General features: G+C 50.5%; 1 protein-coding gene and 1 long non-coding RNA gene across 2 annotated transcripts in view; one reads left to right on the top strand and one right to left on the bottom strand.

Annotated features, from left to right (window-relative positions):
• Nucleotides 1-482: 482 nt before the first annotated feature.
• LOC142070620 (uncharacterized) overlaps nt 483-20,017 on the top strand; it is a 35,296-nt gene continuing 15,761 nt past the window's right edge. Inside the window, exons 1-2 of the long non-coding RNA XR_012666531.1 lie at nt 483-628; nt 16,456-16,534. This is a non-coding gene — a long non-coding RNA (uncharacterized LOC142070620). The remainder of the gene's footprint in view (nt 629-16,455; nt 16,535-20,017) is intronic.
• Nucleotides 10,583-19,721, bottom strand: LAG3 (lymphocyte activating 3). The gene is made up of 8 exons (XM_048835920.2): nt 19,524-19,721; nt 19,089-19,260; nt 18,631-18,857; nt 18,039-18,296; nt 17,491-17,784; nt 16,754-17,044; nt 16,441-16,559; nt 10,583-10,845 (listed from the first exon to the last, which is right to left on the bottom strand). Exons 1-8 carry the CDS (start codon nt 19,576-19,578, stop codon nt 10,735-10,737), a joined length of 1,527 nt encoding a protein of 508 aa, XP_048691877.1. The 5' UTR covers nt 19,579-19,721; the 3' UTR covers nt 10,583-10,734.

Here is a 20,017-nt window from a genome sequence, read left to right as displayed (position 1 = left end):
CCAGGTGATTTTAAAGGGCCCAGGGTCCCCAGGCCATTTTAAATTGCTCAGGTGGGCCGCAGGGCTCCTAGGCATAGGTGCCCAGTGCGTGCTCAGCACCCACCAGCAGGCCCCTCCTCCCCCACAGTGCCTCTGACCAGCAGCAGGCCCTGCCGATCAGCTCAACCTCCTCCCCCCAGTGCCTCCCACCTGCCGCCATCAGCTGTTTGGCAGCGGGCGGGAGGCACTGTGGGGAGCGGGAGGAGCAGGAAGTGGGAAGAGGCGGGCTGGGCCTGAGTGACACATGGCCCAGATGCTGGGAGTGGAAGGGGTGGGATGAGCCCCTTCCAGCTGCTGAGACGCTGCTCTGCAGCCCTGTGCAGTGGCTGCCTGAGAGAGCCTGGCTCAGGAGGTGATTTCCGCTCCCCGGCCGGGCTTTGGGTCCCCGGCAGCCGAGCTGGGCGGGGAGCGGAAGCTGCCTCCTCCCCAGTCAGGCTCTCTCAGGCAGCTGCTGGACCGGGAGGGGCTGGCATTAAAAGCAGCTCCCTCCTGCTCCCCACTGGGGCTCCTGCCCACCAGGGAGAGCGGCAGAACATGCTGGGGGCGGGGCAGGCACAGTGGGAGGACAAAGCGCCCCCTCGCCCCTCAGGTAAGATGGGGTGGGGAGAGCGCGGTGGCCCTGGGCTTGGGGGGGACACGTGACCTGCCCTTTAGATCGTGCCCCCCCCCCACACTATGGGAAGGCACCAGCTGTATATGGGGCGCCCTTGGGGAAAGAATGGAACAGGGATGGGAAGAGGTGGGATGGGGTGGGGCATTGGGGGAAGGGGCCTAGGCATGGGCGGCAGGTATCGTAGGCAGGGGGAGGCCTTGCCACGCTCCACCAGGTCCCCTTCTGCCTGCTGCTCCCTTCTGTGGCTGAGAGGCTGGAGCAGGCAGGCTGGGGGTCATGATATTCAAGACCATGCCTGCCACCCGTCCTCCCGGTGCTGGGACCACGCTAGAGCCGGGGGCGCTCTGGCCCTGCCGCCCACCTGCCCAGTGCTGTGGCCGGGGGCGCTTCCCACCCACCCATCCAGCGCTGGAGCTGGAGGTGCTGCAGCTGCTGCCTGCCGGCACTGGGGCTGGAGGGTGTGCAGGCCAGCCAGCAGGGGTGCGGGGGGCGGTGTGCTCTGGGCTCCAGCGTGGGAGCAGAAGGGACGGGCCCTCGGGCAGAGCAGGAGGGGCCGGGGGCTAGCCTCCCCCAAGGGTGTGTTCACTCACCGCCCATGAGCCTAGGACAGAGCGGGAGGTCAAGCACCTCCCAGGAAATCTGGAGCCTATGCTACTAGGTACGCGTGGAGTGGTACCAGTGGTGGCGAAGGCTACCGGGCGGGCATGTGGAAGCTCTGGCTGTGCCGGAAGAGCACGCCCAGCAGCACAGCCGGCAGCTCGCTGGGCACCAGCGGGGGCCCATTGACTGTTCTGCCCTGGGGCCCGGAATTGCTGTTGGCGGGCCTGCTCACAGGGTTATGATATGAATCCTGCTTGTGGCATTTTCCCTAATTAATATCAGGTGACTTCCCTCCTTTCATTAAAAGCTTCTTTTCTCACTCAGACTCTGCTTGCGAGTGGGGAAGTATTGCCTCTCAGAGGCGCCCAGGGGTGGTGTGTAATTGTCCCAGGTCACTGGATGGGGGCTCAAGCCAGTTCTGTGTTGTATTGTTGAAAAGGAACCCCTAGATATTGAACCGGCCCTGGTTGCTGCTGGCTCAGCCTCCACCTAGCAGAAGGGTTACACTTAGAAAGGAGGAGAATAAGAGGGGACATAAAGAAAGTCTACACAGTAATGATTAGTCTAGGGAAGGGAGATTGGGAACCTCTGTTCTCCCTCGCCCCTAACACAAGAACAAAGGGACTGTCAGTGACATTGAAAGGTGGGAAATTTGAGATCAATAAAAGGAAATATTTTAGGGTAATCAGATCATAGGAACTCTGCTACAGGATGTTGTTGAGGCCAAGAACATAACAAAATTCACAGAGGGATCATACCTATATATGGATAACAAGAACAACCAGAATTATAGCTAATGCTAAAAAAGCTTATTGGAAGGGATATGAAACCATATGCTTCAGGGTTTAAGCAAATCTCTAATTATTGGGGACTAGGCTGAGACCTTCATGAGTGTCAGATTATCCTACAACTTCCCACTCTGGCATGACCTACCCCTTCCTCCGAAGTATCTGGTGCTGACCAGTGTCAGAGACAGGACACTGGGTCAGATGGACCACTGGGCAAACGTAATCTGGTAATTCCTATGTTCCTATAAAATTCTCAGGTAAATTCCTAGCACTAAAATGGACTCTGCTTCCTCACTTAACCTTCCCCTTGCCTCAAGTCCAATCTAAAGAAAATCAGTGTCTGTTTTGAAAGCGACTTGCAAAACTGTATGGGACACTTCACATGGACAGCTCAACCTGGTGCCTTTAACAAATCTCTGCAAACTGGGATACCACTTAGTGGTGAAACAATCACATTTTTGGTAAAGCTGAGGACAATTGAACAGTAAAATGACTGATTTGCCCTTATTTATGCTGCATTGTACTGACTATGGTCTTTGGGATATGTCATTTGGGAGCTTTGGGGCAACTGCTGGTTACTCATTAAAACCCTAATATCCCTTGTCCCTTCACCAATATCTTCCATCTGAGGATCTCAACATGGTTTACATGTATGAAGCTTCCAAACTCTTGAGGAGGGAGGAAAGGAATACACTGGGAGGGATCAGGGATGTCTTCTCTTCTTCACTGAAATAATAAAATAATGAGCAAAGCAAGGCCCTACCCTCAATTTGATGGCATTCCTTTGTCTGTCTGTAACATAATAACTTCTGTAATTGTCTATATATTAAAGAACCACTTGATGGCAGTCATTAACACCTTCCAGCATAACAACACCCCCACCTCAGCTCAGCCTATCCTCCCAATGAAGTTTCATATGTTGATACTCTGAATGATTCCTCCCCCAAACAGAAAGAAAAGAAAGTGGAATCATAGAATCACAGAAACATAGGGTTGGAGAAGGGGTGGGCAAACTTTTTGGCCCAAGGGCTACATCAGAGTTGCAAAACTATATGGAGGGCCAGGTAGGGAAGGCTGTGCCTCCCCAGACAGCCTGGTCCCTGTACCCTATCCGCCCCCTCCCACTTCCCACCCCCCTGACCGGAAGACCCCCTCAGAATCCGCGACCCATCCTGCTCCTTGTCCCCTGACTGCCCCCTCCCAGGACCCCCATCCCTAACTGACCCCCAGGACCCTACCCCCTATCCAACCCCCCCTGCTCCCTGTCCCCTGACTGCCCCAACCCCTATCCACGCCCCCTCCCCCTGACAGGCCCCCCGGGACTCCCACACCTACCCAGCCCCCCTTGTTCCCCATTCTTTGACCACTCCCCCCAGAACCTCCACCCCATCCAACTGCTTTCTGGCCCCTGACTGCCCTCCAGGACCCCCCACTCCCCGCCCCCTTACCATGCCGGAGCCAGCCACGCCGTTGCGCTGCCCAGCAGGAGCAGCGGGTGTGGTGCAGTGAGCTGAGGCTGTGGGAGAGTGCGGGGGGGCTAACCTCCCCAGCCAGAAGCTCAGGGGCCAGACAGGATGGTCCCACGGGCTGGATGTGGCCCGCGGGCCATAGTTTGCCCACCTCTGGGATGGAGGGTACCTCGAGAAGTCATCACATTCAGCTAGTTGCACTGAGGCAGGACCTAGAGCATCCCTGACAGGTGTTTGTCCAACCCCTTCTTAAAAACTCCAGTGATGGGGATTCTATAACCTCCATTGCAATCCTATTCCACAGCTTAAACTACTTTTATTGTTAGAAAGTTTTTCCTAATAGCTAACCTAAATCTTCCTTGCTGCAGATTAGGCCCATTACTTTGTGTCCTACCTTCAGTGGACATGGAGAACAACTGATCACCATCCTCTTTATAACAGACTTTAACATATTTGAAGACTCTTATCAGATCCCCCCATCCCCAATCTTCTTTTCTCAAGATTAAACATAACCAGTTTTTTAATCTTTCCACATAGGTCAGGTTTTCTAAACCTTTTATCATTTTTGTTGCTCTCCTTTGGACTCTCTTCAATTTGTCCATGTCTTTCCTACAGTATGGTGCCCAGAACTGGACATGCCCAGAACTGAGGCCTCACCAGTGCTGAGTAGAGCAGGACAATTACCTCCCGTATCTTACATATAGCACTCCTGTTGTTACATCCCAGATTTAGATCAGCTTTTTTTTGCAATTACATTTCATTGTTGACCCATTTTCAATTTGTTATTCTCTACAACCCCCAGATTCTTCTCAGTAATAATACCACCTAGCCAGTTATTCTCCATTTTGTAATTGTGCATTTCATTTTTCCTTCCTAGAAGTACTTTGCATTTGTCTTTATCAAATTTCATCTTGTTGAATTCTGACCAATTCTTCAGTTTGTCAAGGTCACTTTGCATTCTTATTTGGTCCTCCAAAGTGCTTGCAACCCCTCCCAGCTTGGTGTCATCCACAGATTTTATAAGCATGCTCTCCACTCCATTACCCAAGTCATTAATGAAAATCTTGGCTAGTGCTGGACTGTGTTCCCTGTAAGCTGAGTGCTTGGGTGGCTGCCCAGCTGATTAGAGAGCGCGCACAGCTGGCAGCATGTTTTCAGGTGCCCCTCACCGCACATTGCGCCAACTGCAGCTGCTCCCGGGACCCTCCTGCTGGCTGTGCAGAGTGGGGGTGGGGGAGAGGAGGGTGTCAGGGTGTCCCCCTGCCCCTGTACCCCATCTTCACAGAGCAGGGCAAAGAGGACAGCCTGGCTCAGGAAGACTTGGAGCTGCTGCTGTGGTCTGAGGTCTGAATGGTGAGTGGCTGAGTGTCTTTCTTAAAGAGACAGTGCACTGTTTCTGAGATTTCCCAGCAGCCAGCTCACACAGTCTCTCTCTCTCTCTCTCTCTCTCTCTCTCTCTCTCTCTCCCTTGCTCACATACACACACAGACACAGACACACACACTCTTTCTCTCTCCCCTTTCCCTGTCCATGTGCCCCATCCCACAGAGTGGGGGATGGGCGATAACAGGGCTCAGGACAGAGCAGGAGAGCTTTCAGTGAATGTCTTAAAGAGACAGCACATGGCTTTCCCCATCAGCGAGCACATACACTGTCTCTGTGTGTCACACACACACACACACACACATACAAACACACACACAGAGTGTCTCACACACACACTGTGTCACACACAGTCTCTCTGTCACACACCTGCTGTGTCACACACACAGACACAGACACAGTCTCTGTGTCACACACACCCTGTGTCACATGGAGTCTCTGTGTCTTTCTCTCACACACAGACACTCAGTCTCTGTGTCACATACACCCTGTGTCACACAGTCTCTCTGTCTCTCTCTCTCTCACACACACACACACACACACACACACACACACACACACACACACAGAGTCTCTGTGTCTCACACACACAGTCTCTGTCACACACACACACAGAGTCTCTGTAACACACACACCCTCTGCATCACACAGTCTCTGTGTCTCACACAGTCTCTGTGTCACTCACACACTGTGTGTGTGTGTCTCTCTCTCTCTCTCTCTCACACACACACACACACACACACACAGAGTCTCTTTCACATTCACCTCCCATCAGATACTTGTATTATTGTTGTTGTTACTTCTTGGTACTTCCTGCAATGCACATATATTCTCTGTAATTTTATTCTTTCAAAGTGTGTTCTTTTAGTGTTTTGACTGGTCTATGCATTTCATAATTTTTATTTCTCTCTCACACTTAAATTTAATTCTTTGAGTAGTGAGTTCTCAAATGCCTAACCTGTCCTGTCTGGAGTAACTATCCCTATGGTAACTTTAAAAATATACATATATATTATATCCAGTGATGAGCTGCCAAAAGCTGAAGAATCGGTTCCTTCAGTCGCTTTGGGTCTTCGGCGGCACTTCGGCGACAGGTCCTTCAGTCATTCCGGGTCTTTGGCGGCACTGAAGGACCCGCCGCCGCAGTCCCGGAGCACTGCTGGGTGAGTAAAAATTTAAAAGGGATTCTCAGGGGAGCCTCCCCAGCCGAGAGCTCAGGTGGGCTGGACAGGATGGTCCCGCGGGCCGGAGTTTGCCCACCCCTTTAACAACCAGTTCTAAACCGGCTTCAAAATTTAACAACCGGTTTGCGTGAACCGGTGTGAACTGGCTCTAGCTCACCACTGATTATATCTAGGTTTTTTGTTTCTACTGGTGATGCACATGCACACATTACCTTGGTGCACATAACAAAGTTTATTCCGCACATGGATGGAAAAAATTAGAGGGAACATTGGTGCTGGAGCGAGGACTGACCTCTCTGGGACCCCACTAGATGTGCCCTCCCAGTTTGACAGTGAACCACTGATAACTACTCTTTGAGTATGTTCTTTCAACCAGTTGTGCACCCACATTATAGTAATTCCATCCAGACCCCCATTTCCTTAGTTTGCTTATGAGAATGTCATGTGGGACTGTGTCAAAAGCCTTACTTTTCTGTAACAGGCAAGGAAGGGGACAAGGGAGGCACACAAAGCTCCTGGCATGATAGGGAGACTGGGGGACAATGGTAAGGGGTAGGAGGGACAGAGGGGACACAGATGCCCTGGCATGCCCTGCTGCTCACAAACCGGGTAGAATTAGTGGGGGAAGCAAAAGTGGATGGGAATCTGGGAGGCAGTGACCATGAGTTGGTTGAGTTCAGGATCCTGACACAGGGAAGAAAGGTAAGCAGCACGATACGGACCCTGGACTTCAGGAAAGCAGACTTCGACTCCCTCAGGGAACGGATGGCCAGGATCCCCTGGGGGACTAACTTGAAGGGGAAAGGAGTTCAGGAGAGCTGGCTGTATTTCAAGGAATCCCTGTTGAGGTTACAGGGACAAACCATCCCGATGAGTCGAAAGAATAGTAAATATGGCAGGCGACCAGCTTGGCTTAATGGTGAAATCTTAGCGGATCTTAAACATAAAAAAGAAGCTTACAAGAAGTGGAAGGTTGGACATATGACCAGGGAAGAGTATAAAAATATTGCTCGGGCATGTAGGAATGTTATCAGGAGGGCCAAATCGCACCTGGAGCTGCAGCTAGCCAGAGATGTCAAGAGTAACAAGAAGGGTTTCTTCAGGTATGTTGGCAACAAGAAGAAAGCCAAGGAATGTGTGGGCCCCTTACTGAATGAGGGAGGCAAACTAGTGACAGAGGATGTGGAAAAAGCTAATGTACTCAATGCTTTTTTTGCCTCTGTTTTCACTAACAAGGTCAGCTCCCAGACTGCTATGCTGGGCATCACAAAATGGGGAAGAGATGGACAGCCCTCTGTGGAGATAGAGGTGGTTAGGGACTATTTAGAAAAGCTGGACGTGCACAAGTCCATGGGGCCGGACGAGTTGCATCCGAGAGTGCTGAAGGAACTGGCGGCTGTGATTGCAGAGCCATTGGCCATTATCTTTGAAAACTCGTGGCGAACCGGGGAAGTCCCGGATGACTGGAAAAAGGCTAATGTAGTGCCAATCTTTAAAAAAGGGAAGAAGGAGGATCCTGGGAACTACAGGCCAGTCAGCCTCACTTCAGTCCCTGGAAAAATCATGGAGCAGGTCCTCAAAGAATCAATCCTGAAGCACTTGCATGAGAGGAAAGTGATCAGGAACAGCCAGCATGGATTCACCAAGGGAAGGTCATGCCTGACTAATCTAATCACCTTCTATGATGAGATTACTGGTTCTGTGGATGAAGGGAAAGCAGTGGATGTATTGTTTCTTGACTTTAGCAAAGCTTTTGACACGGTCTCCCACAGTATTCTTGTCAGCAAGTTAAGGAAGTATGGGCTGGATGAATGCACTACAAGGTGGGTAGAAAGCTGGCTAGATTGTCGGGCTCAACGGGTAGTGATCAATGGCTCCATGTCTAGTTGGCAGCCGGTATCAAGTGGAGTGCCCCAAGGGTCGGTCCTGGGGCCGGTTTTGTTCAGTATCTTCATAAATGATCTGGAGGATGGTGTGGATTGCACTCTCAGCAAATTTGCGGATGATACTAAACTGGGAGGAGTGGTAGATACGCTGGAGGGGAGGGATAGGATACAGAAGGACCTAGACAAATTGGAGGATTGGGCCAAAAGAAATCTGATGAGGTTCAATAAGGATAAGTGCAGGGTCCTGCACTTAGGACGGAAGAACCCAATGCACAGCTACAGACTAGGGACCGAATGGCTAGGCAGCAGTTCTGCGGAAAAGGACCTAGGGGTGACAGTGGACGAGAAGCTGGATATGAGTCAGCAGTGTGCCCTTGTTGCCAAGAAGGCCAATGGCATTTTGGGATGTATAAGTAGGGGCATAGCGAGCAGATCGAGGGACGTGGTCGTTCCCCTCTATTCCACATTGGTGAGGCCTCATCTGGAGTACTGTGTCCAGTTTTGGGCCCCACAGTTCAAGAAGGATGTGGATAAATTGGAGAGAGTCCAGCGAAGGGCAACAAAAATGATTAGGGGTCTGGAACACATGAGTTATGAGGAGAGGCTGAGGGAGCTGGGATTGTTTAGCCTGCAGAAGAGAAGAATGAGGGGGGATTTGATAGCTGCTTTCAACTACCTGAAAGGGGGTTCCAAAGAGGATGGCTCTAGACTGTTCTCAATGGTATCAGATGACAGAACGAGGAGTAATGGTCTCAAGCTGCAGTGGGGGAGGTTTAGATTGGATATTAGGAAAAACTTTTTCACTAGTTGGGTGGTGAAACACTGGAATGCGTTACCTAGGGAGGTGGTAGAATCTCCTTCCTTAGAGGTTTTTAAGGTCAGGCTTGACAAAGCCCTGGCTGGGATGATTTAACTGGGAATTGGTCCTGCTTCGAGCAGGGGGTTGGACTAGATGACCTTCTGGGGTCCCTTCCAACCCTTATATTCTATGATTCTATGATTCTATGGCTCTAGACTGTTCTCAATGGTAGCAGATGACAGAACGAGGAGTAATGGTCTCAAGCTGCAGTGGGGGAGGTTTAGATTGGATATTAGGAAAAACTTTTTCACTAAGAGGGTGGTGAAACACTGGAATGCGTTACCTAGGGAGGTGGTAGAATCTCCTTCCTTAGAGGTTTTTAAGGTCAGGCTTGACAAAGCCCTGGCTGGGATGATTTAACTGGGAATTGGTCCTGCTTCGAGCAGGGGGTTGGACTAGATGACCTTCTGGGGTCCCTTCCAACCCTTATATTCTATGATTCTATGATTCTATGATTCTATGGTAGAAAATGGAGTATCCTAGAAATGGGGAGGGGGTGTCAAACAGAACCCCTGGCATGAAGCCAGGGGGGTGATGTTATAGAGAATTCCTGAAATAGAGGGGAATGGGACAGTGGCACACGGAACTGGGGGTAGAGAATGGGGGATGCAAAGAGCCCCTGGTGAGTGCAATGTATTCAGCCTACACAAGCTACAAAAAGTGAAAGCCTGCAGTAATGACAATACTTAATGCAGCTACCTCTGGGGTAGGACACAGCAGTTGTTTAACAGCCACACAGCAGCACTACACAATAATTTGGGACAGGAAGCAAAGGGGAGTTCTGTATACAGCGAGATCACAGTGGGATTTAGGGTGGTGAAATGGGTGCACTCAGCAGGGATTTGGCCAGCACTCTTCCTGGATCCTGGTATGGGGCATTTGACTGGTTAATGCCCCAAACTGGGGGGAAATGACAGGGATGTTTAATGACCATGAGTGGTCAGGATCTCTTGCGTTGATGTCTCATCAGAAAGACAGAGTGGGGAGAGAGAGAAAATGAAAGAAAGAGAGTGAATGGCACAGAGAGAGACAGGCAGAAAAAAGAGAGAGACACTGAAACTGAGAGAAAGGGACGGACAGAGCGTGTAACTTTTCCTTCTCTGGTGCCATTTCATTTTCCCTCCTGAAAGTCCAGAAACTAATGATCTACACCAGCAAAACAAAAATAAAAGTGAAATCCGGGGGGGGGGGGGGGGGGTAGATTTCAGGGAAGCTGCTTCACACAGACAACCAGATGCAAACAATGTGCTAGACAGGCCCATTTCACCCCAAATGCACACAGAGACCAAAGGGTTTCCAGTGGGGGGGTTTTATTGAAGGACATTTTCTTCTGAGTGCTAATAAACTATAACAAACTCAACTATGCAATATCTCTGGCTGAAGGATCTGCTGTGCCAGCGAATGTGTGCCAGAGCAGGGTGCTTATGGGATACAGAGAGGGAAGTCAGCAGCGGGGAGTTAAATTCCCTGTGGGCAAAGGGGAGCCAGGTCTCTGCCAATCTCCCCATCTGCTAAAGACCACTCACACCCCTCCAAGGAAGGAGCAAGGCTGAGAGAGGGAGACAGAGGGCAGAGGGTGTGAAAGAGAAAGAACAAGGGAGTGAGGGAGAAACAAGTGGAAGTGAAGCAGGTTATGGACACTGGAGTCCTTCAGCTCCAAAAAGGAAGCTCAGAAACCAGTACAACAGCCCCACCCACCCCCCCAACCTTCCTGCACCCAGGTGACACCCATCTCCTTTTTGTCATATGACTCCCACCCCCTCTGCAGTGGCATGGTCCCCATGCTGTGTCCATGTGACCTCCATGCCCTCTGGACAAGTCTGCATGGTTCCCATCCCCCAGCTGTGTAACACAGTCTTGTTTTCCCATTGAAGTGCTTGCCATTCCAATTGACCTTTGTGCCTTCTCTTCCATCAGCACTCTGTCTGCAGGCTCTTCCCTTCCTGGCCTTCATCCTTCCCTGCATTCCCTGGTGTGGGGGCGGTAACCACCCGCTCCAGTGCTGGGAAGGCTGGGGAGAATATCTGAAAGGGAAAAAGAAGAGATGATTGGGGAATGGACCTAGCATGGGCTCCATCCTGCCCCAGCATGATGCTTACATCTGGACCCTGGGTCTGAGCAGCCACCGTAGGTCTTATCCCTCAGAGGCCTAGAACGTCACAGAGAGAACCCTGAGAGTCCTGATTTCTAATTCTTCCTGCTCTAACCCACTACACCCTTCTTTCTCACAACCAAAAATAGGATTCAGGAAACCTGACTCTCAGTTTCCTTTGGTGTAACTACTATACCCCAGTCATCTCCTAGAGCTGAGAAAAGAACCCAGGAGTCATGCTCCACAATCATGTTCCCTTTCCTGTAGAGAATACTGGCTTGATATTAGGCTTTGTGCAGTTGAGTTATGCCTTTAACGTGGCTCCTTTCATAGATTTTAAGGCCACAAAGAGCCATTATGATGATCTAGTCTAACCTCCTGTGTAAACCCACCCAGAGAACCCACCCAGGAGTTTCTGCATCAAGCCCATAACTTCTGGTTGAGTTCAAGTGTTTCTTTTAGAAAGACATCCAGTCTTGATTGAAAGACTCCAAGTGATGAAGAATCCACCGTAACCCTTGGTAAATTGTTCCAATGGTTAATTACAGTTGCTGCTAAAAGTTTGCATCTTATTTCTAATCTGTATTTATCTAGCTTCAACTCCTAGACATTGGACCTTACTATGACTTTTTCTGCTAGATTAAAGAGCTGTCTAGTATCAGAAATCTCTTCCCTGTGTAGATACTTGTAGCCGGTGATCAATTCACCTATTAACTTCTCTTGGATAAACTAAATAGATTGAGCTTCTTGAGTTTTTCATGGTGAGACAGGTTTTCCAGACCTTGAATCATTCAAAATACACTCAGGAGCACTATTCTGTGGATACATAGCTCTAATAGTATTGAAAGGTTCACAGCATCACCCCTGTTGAAGTACACTCTGGGGTGTTACTCTTCAAGTGTACCATGGGCTCTCAGTTTGAGGTTTGTGACCTCCAGGTGGGTGATGAACAGGGGACAGGGGCTTGTCCTTTCTATATTGCAAATTGGGAGGGATATCCCTACTAGATGGGAGCGGTCCCCATTATAGAAAAAGAGGTTGTGGTATTGAAGAGTTTGAGAACCAGGCTACATCTACACTATATCTGGGATCAACGCTCTGAGATCAATCCACTGGCAGTCAATTTAGTGGGTCTAGTGAAGACCCGCCAAATCGACAGCAGATCACTCTCCAGTCAACCCCTGTACTCCACCCCGATGACAAGAATAAGGTAAGTCGATGGGAGAGTTTCTCCTGTTGACCCCCAGCAATGTAGACCCCATGGTAACTCGACCTAAGGTACATCAACTCCAGCTTAGTTATTCACGTAGCTTCTCTTGTGTAACGTAGGTTGACTTACCGCGATAGTGTAGACATAGCCCCAGTAAAGTATAGAAAAATCAAGAAGTCTATGAGAGAATAATTGGGTCCCCTGGACCACCAGGAGAGCAATTAGAGGAGGAATTTGCAATGTAAGTAGTTTGCCCTGAAGAAATGTGATTTCCTTGCGTGAGTCTTTGACCACTGAGGATGTTGTGGGGACACCTAACAAAGACCTGCTCTTTAGTGGTGCCAAAGCTGAGGCACTGCGAGAGATTGAAGTCTGAAAAAAGGAGATCCTGGAACAAACTGATAAATTAAAAGAGTGACAAGTCACCAGGAGTGGATGGAACCTGGGTCTGAGGCAGCTAACAAGAATATGAAGCCTCATTAAAATCAGCAAGTGTACATTGACAAATGTTGTACATTGATCCTGATAATTACACATCAGTAAGTCTGACCTAGCCCCAGAAAAGCTGCAGCAAGAAAATTACCGAAGAACAGGAAAATTAGTTGAAACAATAATTAGAGCACTATAAAAACCTTAGAAAAACATGATCTGATAGCTACAAATTAGTGCCTGCAAAGGAAAATCATGCCACTCTAATTTATTAGAATTCTCTGAATGCATCAGCAATATTGTGAATAAAGAATGACTCAGTTGTCATGATTTTGGGGGGGATTTCAGAAGACTTTGACAAAGTCCCTTCTGAGATGCTGTTAAGGAATTAAGTAACATGGTGTGAAAGGTTAAGTTTTATCATGGATCAGAAACCGGCGAACAGAGAGAAAGCAGGAATAAATAGTACATTTTCATCATGGCTAAAGGTTAATAGTAGTGTGCCGCAAGGTTCTGTACTAGGACAGGTGTTTACCATGTTTATACGTGTACAATTTTTTTAAGTCCCTAAAAGACTTAGGAGTACAGCTGGCCAGAAAATGGGGGCATCCCCCACAGAAAATTATGACTTCTTGGTAGAAATCAAAACCTAAACATTTTTGGCCAAACACACAGTGACTCATGGGATTTGTGGCTTGGATCCCCCATGCTCACATTCTCCTTTATGAGCCAGGCAGCCTGGTCAGTCTACATCTCTCCTCTTGTTGAGCCACTGTGGTACATCATAGGAGTTCTACAGCCATGGTGCATCATGGAAGATGTAGTCTGGTTGCAGAACTTGGCCCATAGAGAAGAATGGGGGCATGAGGCACCCAAACAACAACTCCCATGAGGCACACTTTTGGCAAGTCCAAATCCAAATTTTGGATTTTGGGTTCTCAGTGACAAGTCAAAAGTTTTTGAAAAAGGAACTTTTTTGCAAAAAATTTAATGTAGTCAAAAAACAAATTTTCAACGAACCCTACTTAGGAGCCTGGAAGTCTCATTGTCAGAAGCAACTTGGCAATTTTTATGCACTTAAGGCCCATTGAAGTGCAATAAGCCTTAGTTTCCTAAGGACCCAAATCACTTTTGAAAAGGGAACTTAAGATCCTGGGTCCTTCAGTGATTTTAAAACTTTACCTAGTCTGGAAAAGGGGATGAGCAGTGAAGTAGCAAAATATGCACATAGCACAACATTATTTAAGTTAAACAACACTGGAGAAGACTGTGAGAGCTAGCACAGAGTTGTAGTAGATTCTCCGTCATGGGCAATTTTAAAATCAAGATTGGATTTTTTTTCTAAAAGATCTGCTCTAGTCCAAACAGGAATTAGGCTGGGGAAGTTCTATGGCCTATGTTATACACAAGGTCAGACTAGCTTATGACAATGGTCTCTTCTGGCCTTGGAATCTATGAACCTATGAATCAAAGCTAGATGAATGGACATCGCAATGGCAGATGAAACTCAGTGTAGACCAGAGGTCCCCAAAATGTGGGGTGCGCCCCCTAGGGGGGCGTGGAGCATGGGCAGTGGGTGAACCATGGGCTTCAGGAGGCTAGCCCCTGGCCAGGCCCATCCCTTCCACCTGAGGCCCTGCCCCTCTCAGCCCCTTCCCCCACCAAAGCCCAGTGGCCCCCCCCCCGGCATGACCTCTAGTCCCTCCCACCCTGGCCCCAGGCTGCCCAAGCACCTCCAGCCCTGGAGCACTGGGTGGGAGGGCATTGCGCGTCCCCCCACCCCCCAGTCCTGGAGCACTGGACGGATGGCGCCCCCGCCACAAGCCCAGAGCACCAGGTGGGCAGCACACAGCCCCCCCCACCCACCCCCCAGCACTGGGCGATGCAGCTCCAGCACCCCCAGCCCCAGAGCACTGGCCACCGCAGCCCCAGCACCGGGGCTCCCCCCAGTGCCGTGCAGCCCCAGCCACAAGTCACCCCAAGTCCCAGCCACCCTAGTCACAGCCCCGTCAAGCTCCCTGGAAAAGGAGCAGCCTGCCTGGGCTGAGATCAAGGGGGAAGGGCAAGCAGGAGGGGGCCTCGGGCTGGAGCATGAGCGGGGCCACAAGCGGGGCTGTTTGGGGAAGCACAGCCTTCCCCAGTCTATTATACCTGCCGCCTATGGTGTGGAGGAAAGTTCAGGGGGGCACGGCAGGGCCCGGACCAGCCCCTAGGGCTGTAGGGAGGGAGCACCACCCAGCCCTTCCCTGCCCTGCCCCCAGCTCTGCTCTGGTCCCACTCATGGACCTGTACCTGGCCCCGTCCCCAGCCTCAGCATGGCTCCACTTCCAGCCTCGGCCCCTGGCCATGGCCCCACTCCCAGCCTCAGGCCCACCCCCAGCTGTGGCCCCAGTCTTGGCCCCCTTACCCCTGTCTGTGTCCCCCCGCCCCAAACCACAGCCCCACTCCTGGCCCCGGCTCCTGGGGGCAGACAGGGTAAGGGGAGTGTGCGACCCTCAATAGTTTGGGGACTGCTGGTATAGGCAAATGCAAGGTAATGCACATTGAAAGCAATCATCTGAACTCCAACAAATTATTAGGTTTTAAATGAACCATAACCACTTAGGGAAAAAGACCTAGACATTATTGTATAATTGAAGATCTCTGCTCACCAGGTAGCAGTAGTTAAAAAGCCAACAAAATGTTAGCTATTCCCATGTCGCTATTCCCATGTCGCTATGTAAATTAGTGAGAAGACCTCATCTGGAACACTGTGTTCATCTCCGGTTACCCTCTCTATAAAAAGTCATAGTAAAACAGAGAGGATTCAGATATGAGTGATGAAAACGATGTGAGGCCTTGAAAGATTTCTGTGTGAAAAGAGACGGTGTTTGTTTTGTTCAGAGACAAGAGAAATAAGAAGGGACATACTAGAGGTAAACAAAATTCTAACTGGGTGAGAAAGTCAGTCAGGATGAATTTATCATAGCACAGAACAAAGAGATGATCAGTAAAATTGAAAGCTTGCAATTTCAAAATGGATAAAAGGGAACAGTTTTTACACCTTGCATAATGAGCCCCTGGAACTCACTGCCCCAGGATAATGTGGAGGCCAAGAGCTTAGCAAGATTCAAAAAGGTATTGGGCATTTACATACACTGGAACAATTTACTAAGGGTCGTGGTGGATTCTCCATCACTGGCAATTTTTAAATCAAGATTGGATGTTTTTCTAAAAGATCTGCTTCAGGAAGTATCTTGGAAAGTTCTATGGCCTGCGTTATACAGGAGGTCAGACTAGATGATCACAGTGGTCCCTTCTGGCCTTGGAATCTATGAATCTATTTGGGAATTGAGAACATCCACAATTACATTAGGTCAGATTATGAAAAAGAAAAAGTACAACCACAATAGTTTGGAAGGGACATAAACCCTCATCCTTTAAGGCACAAGAGGACCTCAGACTGACAGGAGTTAAGAGAAAACTTCCTCCGTGGGCAGGTTATTCTATAATTGTCCACTAGAGGGTATTTTGCCCCTTCCTCTGAGGTATCTGGCACTTGGCCACTGTCAGAGACAGGGCACTTGGCTAGCAGGTCCACTGGGCTGATCCAGCCTGGCAGTTCCTATATTCCCAGTACATACTGCATACGACCAGGGCAGAGCTGGCAGGCTACCCAATGTAGCCTCTTTGCCCTGCACACACAGCCCCAACCCGAGGCAGGGCTGTCAGGCTTAGATGAGCTCAATCACAGCCCTTTCCCCCCTGGTTCTTCCCTCTCAGCTCTCCCATTCACTCTCCCTTTGTCATGCTACTCAGACACTTCTTTGACGGCTCTGCCCAAGGAGGAATGAATGGCCTTTGAGAGAGAAGACAGATGGACATAGACAGAGCAATGGACTGACTCACCCTTTGGTTCCGCAGGACCAAAGCCAGGATGGAGGCCACAAGCAGGAGGAAGAGGACAAGGATAAGGCCAAAAGAGACCTGCCCATCCAGAATGGTATGAGGACCAGAGAGCTGGGCACCTGTAAGGGGAAATCACAGTTAGAAAGGAGGGTGAAACGGGGGGGGGGGGGGTTGGGACTGGTTCGGGGTGTGGATGAGGTTTGAAAAATGTTGGCTGGTCAAGTGGGTCAAGTGGAGCAGAAGTCTTGGGGCACAGGGAGATGGAAGTGGGGTGGGGTGGGGTGGAGGAAATGGGGCACAGGGGAGACGGTACCTGTAATATACAGCTCATATTCCACAGCTCCCAGCCTCCCTTCTGAGCTATGGACACTGCACTCCCAGGTGCCAATATCCTCCTGGGACACACGGGTCAGTTCCAGGGTGGAACCCAGATAGTAGCGCTGGACCCCTGGGCTCCTGAGAGTGGCCTCAAATGAGCTCCTATTGCTGAGGCCTGAGCTCAGCTGCCTCCACTGAAAGTGCTCGTGCCCCCTGGGGTGGGTGAGGCTGCAGATAAGCAGCAGACGAGAGCCTTCAGCGACTGGCCCTTTGATGCTTGGGGTGACTGTGGGGGAGGGAAACAGAAATACCCTCAGCAAAAAAAGGAGAGCCTCTTCCTGCCTCACCCCTTCAGCACCTCCTTTCTCTCTGTCACGTTCCTCCTTTTTCACTCTCTCTCTCACACACCTTCTCTCATTGACTCCCTGGCTTCCCCCTTCTCTCTCTCTCTCTCTTTCATTTTCCTACTTTAAGGCAGATTTCTAAAAGAAAAATACTGGAACCACCATGAGAAACCTCCCTATGGCACAGCATCCTGTGGAAAGAGAGACTCCACTCCTGTGCAGCTAAATGCCTGAGCTGAGACACAGGGTCTCCCCGCATGGGGAGGCTGGACAGGCTGAGAACATCCCAAACTCACCACATTGGTGTGCAAGGAGATTTTCTCCAAGCCAGTGAAAGCCACTGGAGGGAAAGAGTCCCCTTGGCATCCTCTGGGCTTCCCTTGCTCACCTGTCATCACTGCCAAGGTCACATCCCTAGTGATGGTCGTGCCATGGATAGAGACAGCACAGCAGTATTGCCCTGCATCCCCTGGTCCCACCTCAGGGAGATGGAGGGTGAAGCTCCCATTGCTTCCATTCTTGGAGATGCCCCGTATTTCCAGATCCCCTCCTGCAAGACGGCTCCAGTGGGCTGACACCCCTAGAATGCTGGAGGCACTAGGGTCTCGGTTCAGGAGGCAGGGAAGGTTGGTGGCAGATCCTACTGCAGCATAGACTACAGGAGAGGCTGGGCCAGCAAAACCTGGAGGAAACAAAGAGTGTAGGGCAACATTAGATTGTATGAGGTCCACAGAACTGCAACAGAAGGGGAGGTTACCACCCCCTGTGGGGAGGGGATGCTGGGACAGAGGGAAACCATGACTGGGAAAGCAGGGAGGGAAGCAAAGAGATCCCAGGAGGCTACTCATGATAGGGCAGGAGTTGGAGAGGAGGAGGCTATTGTGAGAGGCCAGAGATCTCTGGGAGCTGAGAGGGTGAGTTGGAAGCCAGAGTTACCTAGAATTTGAAGGTTGAATGTGGCAGAAACTTTCTCATCATTTGAGTATGTGAGTTCGCAGCGCCAGGGCCCTGAATCACTCACAGTTGGCCTAGAGATGGATAGAGCCCCATAGCGGGAACGGAACCTGCCAGAGACGGGGACCAGGCTGCCCTTATGGAACCAGCGCATCCCCACAAGCTTAGCCGGATGACTGGAGTTACAGAGTAGCAAGAGAGGCTCCGTTTCCACCAGCAGGCCTGGGGGATTGACAGTCACTGCGGAGAAGAAGGGAAAAGAGAAGTTAATGTCACAGGGGAGTCCTAAAACCATTCCCGCTTTGGAGCTCCCAGCCCCTCTCTACAGGGCATTGAAGTGACAATCAACCTGTCCTTGATCTCCCCATTTTCCTTGTGTTTATTACCTAGAGATTTCCCTCTCTGCAGCTCTCATCCCATGGGATGAAGACAGGGGAGTTGACTAATCTCAAGAGGCTGCTTCTCATTTTCTAACCTGCTGTTCCAGTCCTGGGCTCCCCTGCCAGAACTTTTTGTCCTAACTGACAATACCCTGCTGTTCCAGGGATCCCTGTTGGGCTCCAACTTCTCGTACCTGTCACCATGCCCAGCTCCAGCTGGCAGCGCCGAGTCTCCTTGCCATATCTCACCAGTGCCTCGTAATGGCCTGCATCATCATTCAGTAGTGGCTCAATCCAGAGGGAGAAGTCCCCCTGGCGGAAGCTGGTTTCCCTGACTGAGGCTCGGGGCATCATGGATCGGGCTGTCTTCAGGAGACCACTGTACTCCACCTCCAGCACCATGTGGGGCTCTTTGTGGGAGCTGGGGATATGGGCAGGGGGAATGAGTTAGTGCTAGGAGAGGGAGAGGATGGGGAAAGGAGCAGAGAAAGAGCAGGGAAGAAAGGCAGCGAGAGGGAGAAAGATCACATCAGGGGAGAGAGGATGGGAATCAAAGACTGTGGAAGAGGAGAAGAAAGAATGAGGGAAAGGTGAAGAAATAGGAAAGGAATCAAAAAGCACAGCACCACCACCCCCTCACAGCCTGAATTACCTTTCCCCATGCCGCTCCCAGCGGACGGCTGTCTTCTCATACAGCTGCTTCCAGCTGCTCTGCAGCTCCTGAGGACTCAGGTGACAGGGGAGCACAACCAGGTCCCCCACTTTGGCCCACACCCTCTGCTCCCCCCTCTGCTCCTTTGCTGCTCCAGGGGAAGTACTGCTGGCTGCAACAAGACAGAGAACTGAGCAGGGGGGAGGTTTAGAAATGGGGGTGGAGACATTTTTTTCCTGTCCTGAGAGGACCCTGCCAAGGAGGATGGAAGAGGCCTGGGGAGCAATATCGGGATAAGGGGAACACTGAAGGGTCAGGAAAGCAAGATCTGCCAAGAGTTCAGCTTTGAATTGCTAAAATCCTGTGGACCAAGTAAATCCCAAATGTCCCCAGTGCAACTACCCTCCACCACCAAAAATACTCAGCCCCCCTTACCATTGGTCACCAGCAGCATGAGGGCGAGAGACAGTGGCATGAATGCCAATGTCATGGTGGCATCAAGGAGACAAAGGGGATGTGTCTCCACACTCAGTTCACCACCAGAATGGATCCAAAGCTTCAAGGGACGAGTGAGAACAAGGCATGGACTGGACAAAGGAGGGGGCAGGTGAGTGGGTCGTCAGGTTCTCTCGTTCACTTGCTCTCTCGCTCACTATCTCTCTCGTTCTGATCAAAGCCTTTCCCTAGATGCCCTTATAATGCGGGTGGGCAGCTAATTTCCTCACAGCGCTGAGAAGATGCGTCACAGCCAAGAAACCAGCATCAGACTGAGGCACGTGCAGAAAGAGATGGAGACAGAGGAAGAAGGAGTCAGAGATCGTGTTCTAAGCATCTTTTAGTGGAAATTCTCTCTCTGGGTTTCTGTTGTTTTCTTCACAGTTTCGCTTCTACCCAGACAGCGGAAAATTTGTAGAAGACACTTCCCAGCA

The sequence above is a fragment of the Caretta caretta genome, chromosome 1 (genome assembly GCF_965140235.1).
Source record: "Caretta caretta isolate rCarCar2 chromosome 1, rCarCar1.hap1, whole genome shotgun sequence".
NCBI classification, from domain to species: domain Eukaryota; kingdom Metazoa; phylum Chordata; order Testudines; family Cheloniidae; genus Caretta; species Caretta caretta.
Note: the sequence above shows the minus strand (reverse complement) of the source record. Positions and strands in the feature narration are given on the sequence as shown.

Excerpts from the sequence above, each read along its gene's own strand:
- LAG3 (XM_048835920.2), bottom strand. The coding sequence starts at position 19,578 with ATGACATTGGCATTCATGCCACTGTCTCTCGCCCTCATGCTGCTGGTG. Across the intron at positions 18,858-19,088 it reads TGGGAGCGGCATGGGGAAAG|CTCCCACAAAGAGCCCCACA; the intron begins GTAATTCAGGCT and ends CCATATCCCCAG. Across the intron at positions 17,045-17,490 it reads GACCTTGGCAGTGATGACAG|TCACCCCAAGCATCAAAGGG; the intron begins GTGAGCAAGGGA and ends CCTCCCCCACAG.